Raw genomic sequence first — 21424 nt, forward strand, 5'->3', positions numbered from 1 at the left:
TTATACCATATAATTTGAATATAAATGCCCAAATTGCTGTTTTTGTAGTAGGCACTTTTCATTTGTTAATTTTTTTTCTGCTTTAATTGTTTAAAATATTTGTACACAGTGCTTTCTTTTTCCTTGCAACATATATTGGTTTTGCTTAACTTAAATTTTACTAGCCTTGACTGGAGTGGCTCAGTAGCTTGAGTGCTGGCCTGCAAACTAAAAGGTTGCTGATTTGATTCCTAGTCAGGGCACATGCCTGGGTTGCTAGACAAGCTTCCAATTTGGGGCCTGGGAGAGGAAACCAGTTGATGTTTCTCTCCCTCTCCTTCTCCCTCCCTTCCACTTTCCCTGCAAATAACAGCTTTAAAAAATTACTACATCCTCTGAAATCATTGTGTAAGTTTATTTCAATTATATTTTTCCAGAATTTTTCTTTAGCCCATGAATAGGAATATAAGTGAGTATATGCGCGCGCGCGCGCGCGCACACACACACACACACACACACACACACACACACACACAAACAGAGAGAGACCTTAATGTTCCACCGTCAGGAACAATTGCTTGTTGGTTAACTGAAAATGTGGTTTAAGTCTATGTAAGGAAACTTACAGAAAAATATATGTATACCTTAAACATTACACTCATAATATGTAAATGTATATTCATTGGCTACTTTTTTGACAGGATAAAGGGCTTTCCTATGAGGGCATAGTTACTGTTTGGAAATAGTATATAGTTTTTCTTGCATTTATCACCATTTTCTCAACCATAAATTTTAATTATCAGTTCTTTTAAAGTAAAACAAAAACATTCTTATTTGGTATAAACATATTCATATACTAATGAAAACAATTGTTTTTAATTCCATTCAGTGTTTTTTAAAGATTTTTAATTTATCTTTTATTGAGAGGGGAAGGGAGGGTGAAAAAGAGCGAGAGACACATTGTTGATGTACCAGAGATGCATGGATGGGTTGCCTCTTGCACGCCCCCAACTGGGGACCAGGCTCACAACCCAGGCATGTGCCTTGACCAGAAATCCAACTGCAACCCTGCAGTTTGCTGGCCGGTGCTCAGTACACTGAGCCACAACAACCAGGGCCAATTCAGTTGTTTTAGAGTATAACCAAAATTCAAGCATATCTGTGGAGCAATTTGTATTTAAAAACCCTTAATTCTTTTACTAATTCTCCATGCTTTTCAGTCAACCATGTCCAAACCCAGCTTGGCCAGTCTTACACACACACACACACACACATACATGCACACTTGTGCACCCTATAGTATCCTCTCTTTCTGAAGCATGCAAGTTATTTTTTATGGAAACAACTCATTTTATACACATAATTCAATGGCATGAGTCATAATTAACTTACATGGTTACCAAAACGAGATAAATTCTACTTGTAACTGGCATAAATAGATTGGGTACTACACAGAAATTACTATGTTGATTATTTAACTTAACAGATTTTAAGAGGTGACGAATGTGCACGTACAAGAAAGCTGCCTCCTTGTTTTAACCTTACGCTTCCTGTGGCTTCAATTAGTATGGTTTACAAAGGGAATGGAGCCAGTGAAGATGAGCCGTGTGCACGCGCGCACGCGCAGGTATAATGGCACTACCATTTGCCAGTAAGCAGCCCAGATCAAATGATTTTCTAATGGGCCTTCAGGGCACCCATATTTAACATCCTTAAAAAATTTACGTTTGTTTTAAAGTATAGTATTATTTTTTAGCTTTATTTTCATTGTTGACGCTATTACAGATGTCCTCATTTTCCTCCCTTGGCCCGCCTCTTTCTACCCCTGCCCCGTTTCCCTCTGACCATCACCACCTTTTTGTCTGTGTCTATTGATTATACATAGATGTTCTTTCAGCATCATACTTATTTTAAACTTAATGCTAAAATATAACAATTTTTTTTACATTTAAAAAATTACTTCATGTACTGGCTGCCAATTTTATGCCAGTATTTCACAATTTTTCAATTTATCATCACATGAAACTTTCATTTTATAGATGAGTTAAATGGTGAGTTAGAGATAGTAGATAACTTGCTGAAAGATTTAGAGTCTTTGCCATTTTTGAAATGAATTAGTTTCTCTGGGCAGAGAAACGTTCAATTCCCATATTAAGGTTACAGTAATCAAAGGTACAGCTTTGCAGCTGTCAATAAATTGGTTTCTTGGAGCTCGTAACCCTTATAAGTCCCAATGATATGGTGACACTTTTGCTTCACTGAGACTTTTATATTATGAATATCCAAGTGTTACCTTGGGTTAAAATTCTAGAGTTTCTGGGAAATTCTTGTGGCGTAGCCCTAGGGGCCAAAAGGGCAAAGTCTCCATTCAAGCAGTTGGTGAAATAGCCGAGAAAGCAAGTGGCAGGATTCCTTTGAAAGGTGCTTTTGGCCGCAGAGCATCCTCCTCCCCTTCTCTGTGGCTTTGTACCAATCGAGGTGCTTTGCTGCTGCCTGTCTCTCATGCTGAGATTGGACAAAAAGAAGAAAACCCTGTGCTTGAGGTAATCATCACTTGCTGCTTGTAGTTTGTGAATGATCGATAACAGCAGGCTTAAGGTTTGCGGTAAACATCCCTTTTGTGAGAGCAGTTTTCAGCCACGTACAAATGCTAAAAACATCTGAGAATCAGCATGATTCAGAAAAAGATTTTCTTAGAGTACATATTTAAAGTGAGGTCTTTTTATTTCATTTATTTCATTTTTCTGTGTTCTGTGAATGGTCTGTTCAGCTTTTCTTCTGCGTTCATTATGGTGATTATTCTTTGGAATTGTAATACAATATACTCCCCAGTTAAGATCTGTTGTGCTACTTGTGGAGTCCAAGGATCACAGAACATTGAATTCTATATTTAAAATGTCTGTCTAGCAAACACAAATGGTTGATATTTGAAAATGCTTAAATATCAATAACTGTGTTTTATATTTTGTAGTTCTGTGTTCTATATTTTTTCATGGTTTTCTTAGAGTAGCTCTTTTCAGTGTTTGGATAATTTCTATTGATTAAAGCAATAATTTCCCAACTCTTTATATCTGGGGTAATTTACCTGGCACAACAAAGTTTTCTTAATTATTATAAATTCATTTTGTGATTTAGGGACTAAACCTAAAAAAAACATAGTAAGGGTGAAGTGATTCATATACTCACCAACTGTATTTCATTTTTGAATTTTTAACACAAGCTATGGGTTTTCATATGTAAACATTTAGTTTGAGCTTTACTTATTTGAACAGATGTTGATTTAACTTGTGCCATATATATGTGCATGTGTGTGTGTGTGTGTGTGTGTGTGTGTATGCATTTGGAAATATAAAAACACTTTGTATAAAGGTAATATTAATTAACACCCTGATGGTCGAGTCAATTCATTGTGTATGATTCCTAATAAGTTTCATTTATTGAGTATATACTCTAATACAGGCACAATGTTAGGACTTCATACATTTTCTATTAAACCTTACAGACTTAGAGAAATAGGTATTAATTATGACCTTCATGTTGAGGGAGAATAAGTTCTATGAGGTTACATAATATTCAAGTATCTGAGATGGGATCTGTCTCAGGCTCTTTTATTCCAAACCTCATCCTGTAATTCTTTCTATGCAGTATATTCTTAACTATCTTTGGACAAAAGTGTAATTTGTAATCTTATAAAGCATGATCAGTCTTTTAAAATGTTGATATTTTTATCAGAAATTATGCTTTTCTGTAAGGACATAATTTTCCAAAGAATTTGAATTTCTGAAATCCTACTGTACCATCTATTTTCAACCACACACACAAGTACAGATACGTGTGTGTGTATAAAAATACATATATCCATTTTCCGTAACACAAATATATATTTATATACTGTGGGGTTTTTGCACCATAAAACTGCAAAGTGAACGGACTTTCCTAATTAGCATTTGTTTTGGTGCAAGAAGTTTTCTGAGTCATCTGTACCTGATATATTTTTAAAAGGGTTTTACTTTTAAGACCCCTTAAAAATATTTTCCTAAATTACAGAAAGTTAAATGGTATTCTAAAAAGACAAATACAAAACTAAGAAATAAATATCTGAATAAGTGACAGGAAAGTGGCACTTGAGCATTTATGCACATATGGGAAACATTGATAATTGATCAGGATGATTTTTCATACCCAGCTTAGACAAGGCCAACAATTCTTCTCAAGATAATGCTTAAGGCACTTAAATTTTTTGTTTTTATGTTAAAATTTATGTATTTCTCTATTTATCCTATCTCTAATGAAGATTTGATTGAAATAGAGGAAGACTAGCATTAGATGAGTTAAATAGACATTTTGGGTTGTATTAAATTACATACACCCAAAAGAAAGGCTGAAGGGACTAGGGAAACATACCTGACATTTGACCAGAAACCGGAAGTAAGTGAGGAGCAAGCCCAAACTTCTTATCTGTATATTCCAGGAGAGTGCAGAGTGATTGTAAGAGTCTGAATAGAGAGCATGGTTGTTGTGATCATGGAACAACCAGGATGTGGGTGTAGCTGGCGTGGAGTGGAGGGATGAGTGGGGCTGTTGCATGGAGAACTGAGTGTAGGGAGACAAAGTTGGAATCAAAATGACCCATTCAGTGATAGTTGTAATATTCAGGCAAATAGCATAATGGTGGCTCATATCATATGATGATGGAGGTAGTGAGTCATTATGTAGAATGAAAATTTAAAAAACGTAACTTTGGATGCTTTTGGGATTCATATATGTTTTAGACATGTATGTGGACAGATAAAAAGGGCATTTGCATATAGGTGTTAAGGTTCAAGGGAGAAATATGAACAGGAAATATTTAGGAGTCTTCATCATATAATGAAAATTGAAAGCTTTGGATTAAATGAAGTTACTTAGGGAGTCAGTGTAGTGGCAAAGATGAGAGGCCCAAGGCAGAGGGTAAGTGTTAAAGAGTATGAAGCAGAAGGCCGAAGGAGGAACCACAAAAGAGACCACGAGGGTGCAGTTGGTGGAGTGAGAAGAATGCTAGGAGAAAGTCGCGGCCTGGAAGCCCAGTGAGGCAAGCGCAGAGGAGGGAAGAAGACGTTCGTTATGTCCAATGCTGCTTAAAGATTGAGATGAGGAAGAATGACCAACAGCTGTGATGATGAGGTCATTGGTGATTTTAATATGAGCTGATTTGTGAATTAATGATGGTAACATTTATTGGGGTAAGTTGCAGAGAGAATGAGAGAAGAGTTATAGAATCAGGGAGCAGACAACTACAACAAACTTTGTTTCATTAACGGGAACGAAGGGATTGGCTGGGGTGGAATGTGAGGTTTAAGGGTCATGTCATCCTTGATAGTAGCTTCACAGCAGCTTAAAAGCCCATTGTGTATTCATTTTTCAATATTGTATATATATATGCAATTATTATTATGCAATATATAGATGCATTATTTTAGGTCTTAGTACCAAATATTTAATTTATAATCCTATATTATTTATCTTTACCCTTGTTTATGAAAGAATTAGCTTTAGTGATTCTGGGTAACTTTTGACAAAGTTATAATTGGGCCCATAGGAACAATACAAATTGGTTTTCTTTCACATCCTTTCAGCTGATGTTTTGATTATGCATCTCTCATATATATATTGAGCCAGTTGAAAGCAACAACTTTCATATTAGTCACCAGGAGTTTGGTCCTAAATTAGTAGCCATGATATGCTGACCCTTTTAGTAAAACTATTCAACATTTTTATAAAAGAGGTTTTTTTGTTTCCCCCCGCCTTACAGGAGAGACAAGCAACAGTGAAAAAGGAAAAGGGTGGTTCCCAGCAGCCAAACAAAGGGACGGACAAGAACAAAATGCAAAGAGCCAACTCAGTTACCGTGGATGGGCAAGGCCTGCAGGTGTGATTTTCTTAAATATAAACCTTAGCAGCTTTCATATTTGTTGCTCCTGTGCTCTTAGAGGGGGCATATGTCAAGGTATCAACACATACATTTAATGTGCAGATTAGCTCAGCATTTTGCTTCAGAAAAACCTTTATTACTTCATCAAGACATTAGTGTTATAGTTGATTGGCAGAGAGATATTCTGGTTAGATTAATCATTTATGCTGTTACATCCATTTAAATTCAGATTGGTAAAGTATCTGTCAATCTTAAGGTTTTGAGGATTATTATTACTTATTACTAAATACACATTTATTATTTATATATGTATTCTTTGTTTACAAATATACTTTCTCCATATTGTATATATTTGGAGGAGTCATTTTGGTGTCAGAATGCCTTTAGGAAAAATAAAATGATTTCTACTTGTGTGGATACTTTATTTCTAAATAATGAACATATTATCATTTATATTTTCCAAAATTTTAAGTTAAAGTTGAAATTGTAAAGATATTTCTAACTGTAGTATAAAATAGGTAACTCAATAAGCATGTTTTTAGTACTTTAAAAACCTCTAAGTTACCCTGAAGGTCTTGGACATCAGAAATAAGATTTCTATCTGCTTTTCAGAATATTCTATAGACTGGATTAAATGTATTTTATTTTGCCTGTTTCTCACTCCAATATGAAAACAGCCAGTGAAGGTTTATTCTATGAAACTATGAAGTTGGTTTTTTTTTGTTTTCCTACCTATATGTTTCTTTCTACTGATTTCCAATTCCTATCCTTAAGAATATTCTTCAAGGTTTCATATTCTTCAGGCAAATTTACCATCCATTTACCACACAAAGATATATTATGTCACATACTTGCAGTCAACATATATTATATTGTATCTTTCTGTTTCATTTATTATTTTATCTGTGATACTTTGGAGTATATCTTTCACAGTCCATAATTTGAAAGCACAGTTCAGAGCACACAGTAGTTGCCTAAATGATAGTATCTTTATTATTTTTAATATCTCATTGAAAATATAAATTCTTAATTGTTGATAAACAGGTTGCTGCTTTGTTTTGATCTAATAAAACATTATGAATAGAAAATCAATTATGAATTATTAAATTGAAATAAAAAAGGAAATTCTGAATGATAAATTTACTACATTGGATAGAGAGTATAAAAGTTAATTATCAAAAAAGGAAAATAGGACCTACACTTTTTGGAAGTCATCTGTGTGTTTAGAAATTTCCCTTAAAGTCCCACATATAAAATCTGTTCACAATTCAATAGCAAATAAATGTGACTAATTGATCCTATAAAAATTGTAGTGAAAAAATTTGTAAATGTAGTATATCAATTGAAAATATTGATTATTTTAAATCTTTAGTCACTCTGGGTTCTTGCAATAAAAATAGTGACAGGGAAACCTAATTTTAAGATTTAAGTATGTTTCACACTGGGCTAGGCACTTCTCAACATAAAAGAGAAACATGCATTATTTGTTAAATAGTTTATGCTAAGCACTATAATAACGTTTTATGTATATTAAGTGAATTTGCTCTATAAACATATGAAATAAATATTAGTTCTTAGTTATCCCCAATAATCATATATGAATATTACCATTATTATTTACTATGCTCAGAGTGAGCATATTGGTGTTCAGAAGTAAAATTATTTTCAGGGCCTTCAGAGCAGTTGGTCATTGGCAAAGCTAAGGTTTGCATGAGGATCATGTGACTCAGAGTTTATGTGTTTTAATTTTAAGGTACACTATCTCCTTGCCTAAGAAATTTTAACAGGTATATAAATACTAAATTTCTGACCACCTTTTTTCTTTCATTGCTTTTATATTATTGCAGATTTTAAAATAAAAATCATGTATGTGTTATCATTATAATTTTTTTCCTCTCAGTTATTTAAGGTTTGAATAATCAGACCTTTCTTTACCCAGACTTTAAAGCAAAATTAAATGTGCATGCAGAGTGTTTTAAACTGGCATGTCAGTATAAGTTGCATTTTCATTTTTATTCAAAAAGAATTAGGAATATTCAATCTTATTCTGACTATATCTGCCACATCAAAAACAGTAGATGATTAATATTGTGTGTGGATGAGTTTCATCTCTCCTTCTGACAATAACTTTCATGCTTTCTGTGGCAGATGAAAGTGTCAGGTAAAGTTGCCAGTAAGAGTATAGACATCAGCCCTTATTAAACATTGCTGAATAAATATCACTTCACGTAATCATTATCACTAACTTTTTGAATTTGAAAAATTTGGTATATAATCATCTCAAATAGTCTGTTTCACCTTAGCAGAATGGAGTGAACACGTAGGTATTCACAGAATTTTGGAGAAAATATTTAAAAAGATAAAAGATGATCTTGCTTATCTTTTTCCTGCTAAATGAAAAAAATAACTAATTTTTGTTGTGGTAATCAGTTTTAAAATAATGCAATGGTTGTTTTTTTATTAAATTAGAAAGGTATAAAGAGCTGCCAGAAAATTAATTTTGAGGGGTATTAAAAATATGTATCATAAAAAAAGCATTGAGTTGCTTCCCAGTTTGCATATAACTCAGTGACAGAAGAGATCTAGACTGCTTAAAGAAGACTATTAATCATAGTTAGGCACATTCATCTTACTTCTTTCCAGCTAACCAGCATAATGATCAGAATTATTATTTCTAATTAGAGGAAGTAATAGATCATGTATAACCTTAGGATGAGTCTCATTAATTAACCTGAGTCCTAGGGGACTTCAAATAGAGGTGGTTAGGCACTCTGTCTTTGTCATTGCTCATACCATAGGTTTACACTTAATATATATGATCAAATGTAATTGAAGCTACAATACCTTAGCACGCAGGAGATGTGAAAGTACAGATGAGTACCCACATGTGAACAAATAAATAGAAAATGAGAACAGTTGTTTAAAATCTTAAAATTATCTTGTCCCTTATTTTTTGAGAAAACTTTTCTAATAAAAGGATACCTTAAGAACCAAAAAGTGTAGTTTGTAATATTTTTAACACAAGACAAAGAGGAATCTTTACACTGACATAAAATTGGTTTTACCTAGAAGTAAACCAGTGTTTTCCCACCTCAACTCTTTCTCCCTATCCCTAGTCTTTGTTATTTGCAATATTTTATTCTTATAACCAGCAATATTAAGCTATATATTGCATATGTACCATACAGAACTATATGCTATATGTATAAAAATTAATTCCCTTTCTTTGGTGTGTGTGCATGTATCCACCATCATGCGCCCACTTTGGGCTCCTCAAGCCTGTAGATTCTTTCATAATCAGTTCTTCATTGTCATTTTATCTCCCCCTCTATGTCCGGAATTGTTACTCTGTACTTTGAGTATTACAACCACCTTTAAAGTGAGTCCCTGTTTCCATATACATAATGTGTTAGCTTATAAGTGATATGGGAAAATTGAGATGCAAAAGCAGTGACAGGACAGAGTCATAGTTCTCTGCAGTTTTCTGTAAGATGGCCAGCGTAGAAGTGAGAAGTCAGGGATGCCTCAAAGATGTTCGACTTATTCGCTGAAAAGATGAAGAAGGATCTGGGTGAAAAAGGTTTGAAGAGCATTTCTGATGTTGTTTGATATATAAATGAAAATGTCAAGTAGGCAGACAGCTATGTGAATCTACAGTTTAGGATGACAGACAGATAAGAATTTGGATGGGAAAAGCATTTTAATGAAACTTAAAGCTGTCATTTAAAATGAGATCATTAAGGGAAAGGGTATATGTAGAGAGGCGCGGTTGAACATTCAAAATCAGCCTCGCCCTAAAGTCATGTTTTTTAATATTTACTATATGAAATTGCTCCTTTATGTGAGTAAGATTTCATCTGATTAGCTCTATTCTCCATAGAGAATTATCCAGAATGAACTCTCTCCTTCAGGAATGCCCTTCATACCTAATTTATAATTATTCTCCAAGATTTTAAGTACCACACACGCTATAAATTCTTTCTTGAACACTTTCTCCTGTTACTAATATTTTCTAGATTATCCTGTATTACTCTATCCTAATATGCCTTAAAAACAGTTTTGAGAAGCTCAAGTTTCCGAAGAGATGCCTCAAGTCCAGTGGTGGGTGATGTGAGGCTGAGAACAGGTTCAGGTTATTTTTTTATAACCTCAACACAGCAACTTGACTTCATATGTTTTATATACTGTTCCACTGAAAGTTATTTAAAGGGATATATAAATATTTACTTCTAGTAACAAATAGTTTTAAAATAACCAAAGTTTTTATGTATTCATGTGTGTGTCTTCCCCCTCGCATTCTACCAAAATCTTTAACAAAACAAATATGACATTTTAGGATGGGAATAAATCAGTCTTCAAAATAGCTGAGTTGCCCACCTTATTTCAGAGTTAATGAGCAACAAGAGAAAAGAGGGAAAAACTCAGGGACACAAACAACAGTGTGGTGATTTCTGGGAAGAGGGGGTGGGGGAGGTAGAAGAGGATAAAACACAGATAAATAGTGATGGACAAAGACTTGCCTTGGGGTTATGTAAACAAAATACAAGGCACCATGATGTACTATAAAACAGGATTAGTGAACTTGAATATAAATTTGACATATTAGTGCTATCTAATCCTGATTTCATTCAAGTTTCAACTATTTTCTCAATAATGGCTATTATAATCAAAGAAAGTACTCTACAATCATATTATTGCCCTGATTTTGAAGTGTTATATTTATGTAAGAGTTATGTTCTTGTGTGTTGGCAATCCTAATGTAAACAAGTGATGAATTATCATTTTGGCAACTTACTCTGAAATTGTTCAGGAAAAAAATTCTACAGTGTTTGCAACTTTTCCATATATTTGAAATTGTTTTGAAATACAAAAATAAAAACAATCACTGTAAGATAAAAAGGTGATTTTTTATTTCCATAAAACTTTATTCATGGAAATAGGATATACTGAGTTTCAGAAACTAAGAGAACTGTTGATATTTCTTTAATTTACTTAAATTCCTTTAAGTATATATGTTCTGTAATACTACGCAAATTAGTTCACTTAACTCAATTCTGAATTCTAGAAGTTAGTTCTTATCTGATTTAGACAACTCAGGAAAACAAGATCTGGAAGCAGGTATAGTGAGTATACTAACTGAGATATCACATCTAATAATACCTACATTTTTCCTCACCTCAGATTATTAAGTTACAGAAGAATCAACTGAAAATGATGATACCCATGTTAAATAATGGGAATTACAATATAAGATGAAATGAAACATAGAATATTCATTGACGTTGCTATCAAGTTTCTGTTGTTCTCTCACGGACTGGAAATATTTACAAGTTTGATGAAAGATAAAGTTTCTATGCCTGGTTAAATCTGTATCCAAATCTTTTCCCCTATGGATCTTGTTGGGTTTTTTTTTTTCTTTTCCAAATCCATTACACTTAGTTTATGCAGATTTAAACAGGGAAAAGGCAAAAAAGAGAAGGAACAAAAAAAAAAAACACCCCATAACAGTGGTTCAGACAAGGTAACCATAATTTTTTCTCTCATGTAAATGAAGTACCGAAGTAGGATCTCCAGGAATGGGGCTAATAAGTAAGGCAGCTCCATGTTCTAATCAGGACTTTTACTATATCTTCCATCCTTCATCTGTGCATCTTCAAGTGCAGCTCATGGTCCTTGATAGATGCTGGTCCTCATGATATCAAATTCCATGCTGGTGTCTTGAGAAAGATGACTAGAAACTCACTCTTCATTTTTAAAGAGCCCATCTTTTTTTTTGTTGTTTTTGAGTTTCTATAAGACCCTTCTGTAGTAATCGGCTTGAGCAGCTATAACAAAATACCATTGAGTGAGTGGCTTAAACAACAGACGTTTATTTCTCATAGTTCTAAAGGCTAGAAAGTTCAAGATCAAGGTGCTGACAAGTTAGGTTACATTCTGAGGTCTACTTGGGTTATAGATGGCAACCATCTCTCTAAGTACTCACATGACCTCATCTTTGTATGTATGTGTGTGTGAGGGAGAATCCATCTTTATTTTTCTTTTAAATGGATTAATTTAATCATGAAGCTTTCAACTTCAAGACATCATCTAACCTTACTATTCTCCCATAGTACTTCCTCCAAATACTATCATAATGGGGTTTAGGGCTTCAAGATACGTTAGGAGAGATACAAGTCAGTTCATAGCAACTTTCAATATATATTTCATCAGAAAAAAATCAGACATTTTCACTTTTTTTCTACTTAGAATATTTATGTGCTTTCTTCCATGACAAACACCAAATGTTACAGCTTAATAAAATCCTTTAAACAAATGAGGTCTGTCCAGAAAATATCCAGCCAAGCGCTATGAAAAATAGAGACATTTATTGAAGAATATACAAGATACAAGAAATGTTGTACATAAGGCAATGATGCCTCAGTCCCCTTCAAAGTAGGCACCTTGGAATCTCACACGCTTCTCCTAATCACCATCAGGTGCCCTGTTCTGTGTTACTGAATCTCATTGGTGGTCTGAAATCTCTTCCCTTTCAAGGTGATTTCAGTTTTGGGAAAATCCAGAAGTCACAGGGTGCCATATCTGGGGTGTAAGGGAGTTGAGTCACTTGGGTGATTTGATGTTTTGCCAAAAAACTCTGCATGAGATGTGATGTGTGAATGAGTGTATTGCAATGATGAAGCTGCCAATCACTAGCTGCCCATAGCTGTGGCCTTCTGAATCATCTGAATAGTTTCAATGGAGGAATGTTCAAGCTTAACGCAATATTTGATGCTGATTTGTTGCTCTACTCAGTCATTTTGAATGTGATGGTCACAATGTGCATATGCTCACTTAACGACATCTACCACCCCCACCGGCTAGTACAGTGAAGACTTCATTGTTCATGTATGTGCATTCCAGTCCACTCTCCTCGGCTGCCAGTTTACATCGATGTCATGCAAGCTGTTCTCATTATACTATCAATGATTGGACTTTTTCCAGACAGACCTTGTATTTTATATATATGCACACACACACACACATCTCCTCATGTTTAACTGATTTATCATGTAGATCTATGTATGTAGATTATCCACATTTAAGAACAAAGATCCATATTCTTAAATTTGCTAATTGGTGTTTCATGGTGTAAAAATTACAAGGGGTCTTTTTCATATATGTGAGTAATTTGTCTACATAACCATCTTTCTTCTAGATCACTCCTGTTCCTGGTACCCATCCGCTTTTAGTTTTTGTAAACCCCAAAAGTGGTGGGAAACAAGGAGAAAGGTATGTTTTCTCAAGTCGTATTCATTTTGTTGTCACAACTAAGTGAAAAATTTCATTAAAATTGTGGAAAACTACTTGGAAACATTATTTCTCATGGTTTTACAAATTTTAATGTGAGATAAATAATACTAGCATGTGTATGTAATATATTGATTTGATCTATTTATTTTTAAAGTTGAAATTTTAATATAACAGCACGCTTTTATAAACATTTTTATTATAAATCGGTTATCGGATTTCTCTCTACCCTATTACCCATAACCCCTATCAAAGAGCTTTACATACAACATCCTCCATAAATAATGTTGAATTAAAATTGGTTTTCTAAATGGTCTACAGGGTGACTCCAGGTAAATTGTTAACAAGTAATGAGGAATAGAATTATTAGAACGTGATGCCATATTTCCCAAAGAAAACAATACATTTAATCTGTGTAATAATGAGCTGCATTGTCAGGTATCTCAATATTCTCATCAACAACATAAAATTTTCATTTCCGGAAGGAGTTAATGATTAAATCATAATATTTAATATAAGTCTGAAAATCACATTCGGGAATAAATCGTATATCCTTCTAAAGAGGATAGTCATAAACAAGAATGTTGTTGTACCTGTCTTATTAATTTCTAATGGTCTTTTCTAATCCCAACCAAAAATCAGCAAATAAAAGCACTAACACAAACATCATGATAATAAACCAGAAATTACCTTGTTGGTTTACCAAATAATGTAGCTGAAATGTTTCCATGAATGAAATTTCTTTCTTACTATATAACTTCCAGCTGTATCTCAATGAAATACAGAATGTTCTTTATTTTTCAGTCACCAAGATGTTATTTCTGGTTAAAAGTTTTTCCCTTTTATCAACATACAGTTGTATTTTAACTCTACTAAACAGAATCAAAATTATTTTCAATAGTGGCTTAATTAACGGCACTTATAGTGCTTTATTAAAGAGATGGTAGCCCTACGGAGATCAAAACAGTAATTAAATAATAATGCTAAAAGTATTTTCTCCATTTTAAGTCACAGTCTTTCGCCTGTGTACATTATGGTTATTATGGTTATCTTCACAAAACATAAATTCTTTAGAAAAAATTAGGAAGTCTTAAATTGATATTGAGAGTTTGGTATAAATCGAGTCTCAAATAAAAAAAAATATTTCAAAGGAAAAAAAATCATTTCCCTAAAACCGAAGTAACATTGATCATATAGAGTACCCTTCATTGAATATCTATCTTTCCCTTTTCCTGTACATAAAATGATTTTCTTTAAATTAATATAAAAAGCATGTACACACAATATAGCATGTAATCAAATTAATTAATTGAACCATCAGGGTCAGGTGCTTGGAAAAAGGCGAATGACTCTAAGATCTTTCTTGATACACTAGGTAATCTGATTAATCAAGATTTAGAACGTAAAGTTTATTGTAGAATTGGGAGTGGGGGTGGATGTAAGCAGATATTACATGGTTAATTTAGAGTGTTTCTATTAGTAAACATTACAGGAATGTGTTTGTTAAATACATGGGTTTGGCAAAAGTAGGTTTACAGTTTTGAGTACATTAAACAGTTTATTCTTGTATTATTATTTATTAATTTTTGTATTCTCCATATGAACAACTGTAAACCCTCTTTTGCCCATCCTTGTATATAGTTGTATTTTACATGTATATGAAAATAATGTTAAGGAAAACTAAGCATATTCCTTCACTTTTATTTTGCCTAAGACTTCCAGCCCTGTGGGCTGTATATGTCCTTGAAACATTTCTATTGCATTTGTTGTGCAAAGCTTGATTTCTTTCAGAAAACAAGTAAACAATTTAATATGTGCTATTGAAACAGTTTAGCAGTTTTATGACTGACTGACCAAGATGATTGTTTATGTGAAATAATTAGACAGATGGGGTCACTTTCTTTGCTTGCATATGTTAAAGGGCATAACCTGATTTTGTATGTGGGGTAGTTTCCAACTCTATTAGTTGGTTCAATATTTTATAAATTTCACAAGGATCTGTTCAGAAAAGATATTTAAGTAATTGTTTACTGATATTTTCAAAAATATTTATTTGAAATCTAATTAGCTAAATTAAAAGCAGGATAATATTCTAAATACATATACATATTTAGAAGGCAAATATCATTATTTCTCATATATAAGCTATATTGCCTTTGTAATGACCACTAAAACTCTTTTCTTAAAGGAACCATTAGTTCCTATTAAGCCTTTATACTTCTAATATCATTAATGCAAAATTGACCAAGTACATATAATTACAATTATATTTATATAAAATATTAAGGGTGCTATTTTGTAAAAAAAAAACTTTGCTGTATCATTAAATGTTTTCCTTTCATATTTTTATCTGTCTAGAATTTACAGAAAATTCCAGTATCTACTAAATCCTCGTCAGGTTTACAGTCTTGCTGTAAATGGACCAATGCCAGGGTAAGTCTAAGGATAATATTATTACCATTAATTACCATTAATTAATTAAACAAGCCTGACATATCTAAAACAATATTATTTGAATGCAGCAGCTAGATCAGTATACAAAGAACACAGAGAATCAACTACACAAGAGAAACCAATGCAGATGCTGTTTTTCAAAAATAGCCTGTTTCAAGCAAATTTTCCTCCCTTGTAAATATTGTGAAGTAATATTAATACTAATGCTAATAATAATAATTACACACACAAGTACAAAGACATTCTAGCTGGGTGCTTAAACTTCCAAACCATCTGTTTGAAAAACTAATCTACTTGTTAAATAAGAATATAAATCTACACAGTCAAGAAAAGGCTAGTTAATAGAGAATCAGAATTATAATATGATTTTTTTACTTACTGCTTACAAAATATAATGAGTATCATCTCATTGTTAATAGGTAAAATGTAATAAAATTGTTTTTTCAACAGAAATAATATACTTTTTAGGCAACAAAAATACACTGAAATAAATCGTCATTAATTTGACCTACTTAACTAATTAATGTCATCTTCTTCCACTGACCTCTTTTCTCTCTTTCAACATGAGAATAAACATTAGACCAGAGAAGTGGAAAGAAGCTCTATAATCTTACACAAGCTTCTTTTTTAAAAAAAGTTCGCATGATTAAAATAAGTCTCCTAGGTTATGTAAGAAACTAGAAACCGAATATTGAAATTATACTGTTTCAAGTGCTCAGAATAAAATTTATATCAGTGTATCTTATTAAATAAATATAAATAGAACTATTAGCACAGATTCCCATAATTACATTCAACTCTTTGTTTCATTCCCTGCTAGCTGCTGTCCAGGGCCAGTTTCCCAATGCAGAACAGTGATGTGTGGAAACTACTTCCTGTAAAAGGCAGGCTTACCAGAGGAATTTAGTTCAGAACAATGCCTTTGTCAAGCTCCAGGCTCCAGAGTCTAAAGGATCATGTTCAGATTATTGGTAGGTGAGCCACACCTAGGAAATCTCTGTTTAGTTAAAGCCAAACAAAAGTAAAGTCTTGATATCAATACACAAGCTCAGGCAGAATGGCTCTTTTTCTCTTCTTAATAGTCTCTAAACTCAGAAGTCTTAACTGAAGGATCAAGAAATTCTGCATTCACCTATAAGTGGAACCTAACCAACAATACAAAGATGGAAGGAAAATAAGACCAGCAACAATGAAAGGAAAAGAAACCAACAGAGACAAGAGGGAAGGAGGGAGGTGGGGCGGGGGAAAAGGAAGGGAAGGGGAAAGTCAAGGAACATATAGCAAGGACTCATGGACAAAACCAAAGGGGAAGAGTTGAGGGAGGGAGGAAGGGAGGGAGGGAGGAAGGGGGCAAGGGAAAGTGGTAGGGGGTAGGCAGAGACAAATGTATATGAAAATAAATAAATAAATAAATAAATAAATAAAAGAAATTCTGCATTCAAAAGTTTAGCCATTCTAAGACCTCTGTAGCTCCACCTAGAGTAAATCAATCCAGGACTTGTCCTGTGTTTCATAGTTAAATTTTGTGCCTACAGACTAATAATTACAAGGCTTACGACTTAACCTCTCTGTGCCTTTTTTATCTTTGCTGTAAGAGAAAAATAGTAGCTCTTACAGGCTAGTTGTTAAGTTAAACAAGTTATTGCTTATAAAGCATATAAAAATGTGATTATCACATAATATGTCCTCAATGATATTTATTATCAGTACTATTTATAGCAGTTAATTAATAATTACTAATAACATGACCACTTTTTAGCTCTGTGTAAATATACTGCAACAACATTAATTTTAGCCTTGTTTTCTCATTTTCCTTATTGTAATATATACTACATTTCTTTCACTCTTTTAATTTTAAGTATCATATCATCTTCTACTTTATTTTAATATATTGAATAAATAAAAGTATTATTTGTGCAAAAATCCATACTGAATGCAATGTATATTACTTAGAAAGTAAATTAGAGGCTCCACCAGTCCTCAGAAATTACCACTACAAATTGTATGTATACTATCAGAAATTTCTCTATAAACATAAAATGTAATGTATGTATGTGATGTATTCACATATAGTGTATTCATATATAAAATGTGCATATATAAAAAAGACACATGTCCCAGTTGGTATGGCTCAGTGGATTGAGTGCTGGCTTGTGAACCAAAAGGTCATGGGTTTGATTCCCAGCCAGGGCACACGCCTGGGTTGTGGGCCAGGTCCCCAGTAAGGACATGTGAAAGACAACCACACATTGATGTTTCTCTCCTTATTTTCTTCCCTCCCTTCCCCTCTCTCTAAAAATAAATAAATGAAATTTTTCAAAAAAAAAGACACATGTATATGTTGTATAGATAAATTTTTAACAGTAGTACTTTTACTATATTCAAAAGCATATGAATAATTATGAGTTCAGAGCATATTGATCAGTTTCATTATTTTTAAGAGCTGAACAATATTGCATAGCTTTGTTAGGTAATGCATTATTGACAAACATTTAGAATTTCTGTACTTTTACTACCAACAATGTTAAGTTAACATCTATAATTTAGGTATGTTTTTTAAAAGCCTATTTAAATATTTTTGTTGAATGAGTTAACATAAGTAGAATTGCTTGGTTGATAATATTTTCAATTATAATTGTGTAACATTCTGCCAAACTACTATACATAAAGTGTGTCCTAAATTATAATCCCAGCAGCAGTGTATAATGCTTCTTTTTCACAGTCTCCTTTAAATTGGATATCTTTAACACTTTCTAATTTTGTACAATGTGACAAATTAAAGCATATCATTTTTATTTGCATATCTCTGATCAGTTATAAAGTTAAATATAGTATTAATTAGATTTACTCTTATATAAACAACAGAAATGTATCCTGACATATTATTCAGTATAAAGTTTACTGGAAAATTATGACGTTGCTAACAGAATTAATGAAAAAAATGAATTGATTGTGGTATACACATAAATCATTATTGCATCCAAAATACCCTTAACATTCTACTAATTAAAAATCTTAATTGTCAAGTTGTGTGCATGAGCACAAGCACACAAACAAATTATCCAGTTATTCTTCTAGAGATTCTACAGTTACCAGGAAAAAAGTAAGTTTCCAATCTTGGGTCACTAAAGTAATGAAGTCCTTAAATTCTCTCTTAGTAACACTCCACCAGCAAGTCTTTTCCAAATTACACCTTTCTCTTTCATTTAAAACTCAACCATTTAAGAAGCAGGAACGTTTAAGGTAATTTAAGATAGAACTCTACAATTTGGCCTCAACTTTTCATAAAAAAAATGTACTCAATATTTTTGTCATAGTAAAATTCAAATTTAATTTTTTTAAGGTATATCAGGCAGTTAATTAAGAAAATTGTGTTACTATTATAGATCTTATAATGTAGTTTCTGTGAACTTTCTTAAATTGGCTGTCTATATGATTTCTTATTTTATATATATAATTTATATAAACCTGATTTTGTATATATTTTTATATATCTTTTTTTCTTACAAAGGGCCTAAAATTTTTAAACATCATACTCCACAAAATCAGTATTCACCCCTGCTCCTAATTTATTGATCAGAGATCACGGGGAGGAAATTACCTCAATTTATTTTCTTCACTCCTAATCTTATGAACTCTTTGAAATTCAAATCCTTTTCGACTTCCTCCCATATTCTCTCAGTTGATGAGGCATCTCTCCTCCCACGTAAGGGTCTGCCCTGGGTCCCAGCTCCTCTTGCTTCTTTGACACATCACTATCCACACATTCTTGTTTTACACCTTGAGCTGTTGCTGTTTTACTGAGTTTTTATCCCACGTATGTAAGCCCCCTTATTATATACTCTCCTTGTATTAAAGTGATTTGGATTAGTTTATGAAATCATGTATAACTATTAAAGTGTTATAATATGCACACATTTCAATAGAAATGGATAGAATATAAAAGTTCAAACCCAAGGGGAATACAGACAAACAATTCTCAGGTCATTGCAGAATTGCAGAAAATGAGCAAATGTAAAATTGATGAAATTTTCATTTTTAACTTGAAAAATCTGTGCAAATGAGTTACCTTCCCAAATCTTTTTCTTCACTACTAGATTCTTAATAAAACAGGCTGTTCTTCCACTTTATCTCTTCTTCAGTGTAGTTTAGGGTTTTGACTTTACATTGAGGGTGCTATTGTCACTGATAAATTTGCAAGTATTTATCAAATAGCCTTGGTTGTTTTCACCTTTCTTTGAAGTCTTTTCTCCTTTGGGTATTAGGAAATTCAAATTTCCTGTCTTTAAGTTGTCGCTTCTTATATATCTGGATATATTTTTTAAAATCAATTCCTTTAATGCCACTTTTTCTTAGAATTTAGTTCTCAGTTCTTTAGGAATTTCATGTGCATATGCTTCCTTAACTTTATAATAATAAAATAATAGTGATTCACTTGGTGGAAGCTAGGGAATTTGGAGAATGTAACAACCTTATGATGATTTAGGCCTTTTCTCCATTTCCAGATGAGGGAACATGATCAGAGAACTTAAATAATTTGCTTAAGGTCTGAGTTTCGAAAAAGCAGATCTATGTCTGTCATATTCCAACAAGGGCCTTTTAGCTTCTGTTCTATGGCCCCTCTTCCTACTCCATTTCCTTATTTTGATCTTCAAGTGTATATGGATTGCTTCTGAATATCTTCATTCATCTCAGATTTTTCTCTGCAGTCCCATTTAAATTTATTTAACTATTTTCAACATTTTCATATTATATTCTGTTTGTATCTTAAATTTTTCATTATACTACTAAACTCATTTTCTCATCCATTCCCAAATTGTTCACTGACTCTTTTCTCTAACTTGATTAACGAAAATACCATTCAGTTTTATATCCCTTCTTACAATACATTATTTCACACTGTCCAGTATTTCTCATAGAATCACTTGACTAGTATTCTATAACCTGCTTCTTACCTATTAACCCTTCTCTAAGTTTCTTCTCCTACCTGTCTCCCAATCATTAGCAAATGAACTTTTACAAAAACTTCAAAATTCAACTCAGTGTCTACACTTTTATTATGTCAACCCTGACATGCTTTGCTACCTAATCAACATTGGCTACCATAAGAGAACATCCCCCGTGGCCCAGAACTCTGTTTTTCTTGCCTGCCTTCTCTAAAGTAGTCACTGAGACATTTGAAGGCACTACTCTTGTCTTGCTTTTGAATTTCTGGAATATAACCCAGTTCCTGGTACACAGTTGTTGATTTTCAATGCATATTAAATAAGTTAATTGATTTAGGCGATACATAATTTGTAAAGTTATATTTCTAGGTACCGTTATCTCCTCATTTCCAAAAGTTTATTTTATACCACTTTTCTTTTAGGAAAGAACTACATTAGTTCCTATTTCGCCAACTAAAACTCAAAGAGGATTTTCACTTTTACAAAAAATGCTATTAATATACTAAGTTGGTAAATATTTAGAAAGTTCAAATACCCTTTGTTTTATGCTGTTTCAGCTTATGAAAGGTTTCATTGGAACACGGGGGGAACCTGTATATGGATTTTTCCATGAAATGGATATTGCTTAGGCATTTATAGCTACTCTTGTATATTTGATCCTGGTCAAAGTAACATTTTTTTATGGACTTCTAGAGTTACTTCCTAACTCATAAAGCCTTCTTACTTCACATTCTAAAGTTAACTTGATGGAATGATCTAATGCATATAAAATAAAAACTCATCCTAATTTTTAATAATACAAGCATTTGGATGACAGAATAAATGTGCATAAATTTGCCAAGCAGAT

At 32.8% G+C, this 21424-nt stretch overlaps 1 protein-coding gene across 6 annotated transcripts in view; it reads left to right on the forward strand.

Moving 5' to 3' along the window:
- Positions 1–21424, forward strand: part of DGKB (diacylglycerol kinase beta) — a 538418-nt gene that overhangs the window by 158139 nt on the left and 358855 nt on the right. For all 6 annotated transcript variants that reach the window (XM_054564443.1, XM_054564440.1, XM_054564442.1 and 3 more), the window contains 3 exons: positions 5771–5887; positions 13086–13159; positions 15536–15610. In XM_054564443.1, the coding sequence (XP_054420418.1) occupies positions 5771–5887; positions 13086–13159; positions 15536–15610 (266 nt within the window). The remainder of the gene's footprint in view (positions 1–5770; positions 5888–13085; positions 13160–15535; positions 15611–21424) is intronic.

The sequence above is a fragment of the Pteronotus mesoamericanus genome, unplaced genomic scaffold, assembly GCF_021234165.1.
Source record: "Pteronotus mesoamericanus isolate MK-2021 breed Mesoamerican mustached bat unplaced genomic scaffold, CSHL_Meso_final scaffold_85, whole genome shotgun sequence".
In the NCBI taxonomy this organism is placed as follows: Eukaryota; Metazoa; Chordata; class Mammalia; order Chiroptera; family Mormoopidae; genus Pteronotus; species Pteronotus mesoamericanus.